Source organism: Alligator sinensis, unplaced genomic scaffold, assembly GCF_000455745.1.
Source record: "Alligator sinensis unplaced genomic scaffold, ASM45574v1 scaffold1511_1, whole genome shotgun sequence".
In the NCBI taxonomy this organism is placed as follows: domain Eukaryota; kingdom Metazoa; phylum Chordata; order Crocodylia; family Alligatoridae; genus Alligator; species Alligator sinensis.
In genome coordinates, this window is record NW_005843139.1 from 74924 (window position 1) to 78295 (window position 3372).

The 3372-nt window shown below is 59.0% G+C and overlaps 1 protein-coding gene across 1 annotated transcript in view; it reads right to left on the bottom strand.

The window, feature by feature from the left end:
* Window positions 1-1629: 1629 nt before the first annotated feature.
* Window positions 1630-3372, bottom strand: part of SPN (sialophorin) — a 10381-nt gene continuing 8638 nt past the window's right edge. Inside the window, exon 3 of the mRNA XM_006037551.1 lies at window positions 1630-1710. Within this exon, the coding sequence (XP_006037613.1) occupies window positions 1630-1710 (81 nt within the window). The remainder of the gene's footprint in view (window positions 1711-3372) is intronic.

A 3372-nucleotide genomic window follows, 5' to 3' on the forward strand; every position in this document is an offset into this window, starting at 1 on the left:
CTATATAGAGCCTGGTGTCATGCACCCTCAACCGGGGGGGCGGGGGTTGTACGGCCCCCAGCCCATCGTGATCTCAGTCTGGGGGTCCCTATAGCACCTGGCACCCCCACTCTCCCTGCCTAGGAGTGGGGAGGGGTCATGTCCAGCACCCTGACCCAGCTCTTCTCTCTCAGAGATGTCGGCGGTGGTGGAGTCAGTGGTGGAGTTCCTCCACCCAGTGCTGCACGTCTTGCAGGGCACCCGGGGGCCACCCAGCGTCCGACACTGGTACCTCCTGCTGGGCCTGCGCCTCATGGCCATGTTCTTCGCCCGCGGGGCCTGGCGCACCCTGCGCCACGACCTGGCCTGCGCCTGGACTGCCACGGTGCCCAATGAGCAGGAGGAGCAGGCCGAGGCCCTGCGCCGCTTCTGCAAGGTCGTCTGCTACAACCGGCACTTCCACAACGCTATCACCCCCACCTGGGGCCTCTCCTTCCTCCTCGCCCTCATCCCCATCACCATCATCCGTTCCCTGTACCCCACAGATGGCGAGGAGCGGGACAGGGAGGGGAGGCATCACCGGAGAGAGGTGTCCAATATGGCCGCCAGCCATAGCTGCAGGGGGGGGTCTAAAAATAGCTGCAGGGAGGGATCTAATATGGCTGCCGAGTGGCACCTGGGAGAACATTCCAATATGGCCGACAGGAGCTGTGGCCATGAGGACTCCAATATGGCTGCCAGGCACGGCTACAGCCAGGGATCCAATCTCGGGGAGCTGCTGCATTGAGGGATCCAATATGGCTGCCGGGCGGTGCCTAAAAGAGGTCTCCAATATGGCCTGGAATGAGGGATCCAATATGGCTGCCAGGGGCTGCTGCAGTACAGGCTCCAAGATGGCCACGGAGGGGGCCCCCAGTGATGTTCCCAACGTGGCCAGGCAGCACTTCCTTCAGGACCCCAACATGGCTGCCCGGTGCCGCCTTCCTGACAAATCCAACATGGCCGCCAAGTGTTGCCTGGGGAACAGCTGCGGTGCAGCTGCCAACATGGCCACTGGTGAGGATGGCAACGTGATGTACGTGTGGCTGTCGGAGGAGGAATCCAAGATGGCCACCAGGCACTGGTGGGGGAAAGGAACCAACATGGCCGCCATGCCAGTGGAGGACACCAACATGGCCACCACCATGGTACCCACAGCCAAGATGGCTGCCCCGGCAACTGCCCATGCCCACCACAAGACCCGGCTGCCATCTTGGTTGTCTGCCATCTTGGTGGCCTGCACTGGGGCCCTGGTGGCCAGCGAGACCTGGTTACTATGGGACCTGATTGCCCAACAACTGCCGATGGTGGCTGGCCCCGCCTTCTGGTGCCACCCCCAGTTCCGGGCCTGCCCTGCGGCCCTTCCCTGTGCTGTGATGGGCTACGCCGACAAGCGCCTGGCCATCGGCATCTTGGCGCTCTCGGCCTGTGTCAACATCCTCGTCGCTGCTGGTTATGGCATCCATTGGCTGGGCCAGGCCTGTTGCTGTGGGCAACAAGTGGCTCGGAGGGGTGGGGCTAGGGTGGAGGAGGTGGAGCTGAGGGAGAAGAGGCGGGAAAGTGAGGGGGGCGGAGCCGTGTCCTGCTAGGCCACTATCTTAGTGGGAGGGGCTAAGATGGCCCCCAACTCCCTTCCCCATTTTGGATTCCCATGGCAACCATGGTGGCTTCCGCCATCTTGGATATGGCCGCCTAGAGGGGAGTGGGTGGGTATCTTGGTTCTGTGCCCTATTGGCCAGTGGGACTGGCCAGCCATCTTGAGTAGGCAGCCATTTTGGTTCTTCCAGTTGGGCTGCCATATTGGAGCTGAGAGGGTATTTCAGGCCACTGGTCACGGAATGGCGGCCATTTTGGACTCACCCAGCTCATGGGGAGGGGGGTGGGGCAGCCATCTTGGATTCTGGTCACAACCGAGCGGCCATGTTGGCCTCCTACACCCATCTGGATGGGAGCAGCCATTTTGGGTGTTCCCGATTGGGCATGTGCTGGTGGCTATATTGTACTCACCCAGCCATCTTGGATTTGCCACACAGCCACGAGATGTCCACCATCTTGGGTTCTGCCAATGCATATGTTCGCCATCTTGGATTTTACCAAGCCACTGAATACAAGGGGGGAGGGGCGCCATCATTGATTCACTGCATGGCTGTCATTTATACACCAGCTTGGATTTTACCTACATGCATAGCCAGGGCCGCCATCTTGGATTTTACCAGTCGACTGGCATGGGAGCAATAGTCTTTGAGTTAACCAAGTGATGGCACTGGGGGCTGCCATCTTGGATTCTACCAAACAATAGCATCAGAGACGCCATCTTGGATTCTGCCAATCAACTGCATTGGATGTCTCCATCTAGGGATGTACCAACCAACGGCTCCAGAGCCTCCATCTTGGATTCTACCAGCCAACTGCACCGGGAGTCACCATCTTGGATGCAGCCAATGGCTTTCCAATGAAAAGGAGTCTTGGGGGGGGGGGGGGGGGTTTACCCGGAAATCATTGATGTGGCCCCCCACAATTCATCTGGTTTTGGACAAAAAGAGAGAGCCAATTCCAAGAGTAGAAGAAGGAACCTTGACCTCAGAGACGGGGCTTTGGGTGGGGAATAATGCTGCTGCTGAAAGTATCGTTGCTACTACCAATGCTTGAATTAGTGTGCAAGAAGGAGTCATTAGAGCCATAATGAGCATAACTAACACGAGGACGATGATAGTCACGATTCATAGATTGTAACATGATAACAGTCATGAAGACCATAGCAATATAGTAATAGTTGTAAGAAATGCTGATGCTAATTAATTACCATTGGTAATGAACTTTTCACAACAAGAGACTGCCTCTTGGCTTTTCTTTGGGAGAAAGAGGGGGCTGGAGGCCTGGACACCAGGGTTGTCTGGGGTGTGTGTGGGGTGGGGTGGGACTAGGGGGGTTGGGGGCTGGGAGCCCAGACGTCTGGGGTGTATGGGGCTACGGGGTTTGGGAGCACAGACACCTGGGTTCTCCCGTGTCACGCGTGACAGGGCAGAGTCCTCAGATTTGCTACCTTGAAACCCGCCTCCGCCACGGGGTGGCAGCGGGGTGGGCCTGGGAGCCTGGACCCCTGGGTTCCCTTCTCCTCTCCCCCCAGGTATTCATGGGGGCAGAGGCAGCTGAGTCAGAAGGAAAGGAGGCCAGGCATCCGGGTGCGTCTCCTGGGGAGAAGGAGACAGGGAGGAAACAACCCCAGGGCCTGGGCGCGGGGCAGAGGCATCCAGGCATGCGAGGAATGAGGAAAGGGGTGTGGACTAGTGTGACCTGGGCTGCGGGGCGGGAGTGGGGGGCACCGCTGTGGGGGGCTGTGGGATGGGAGTGGGG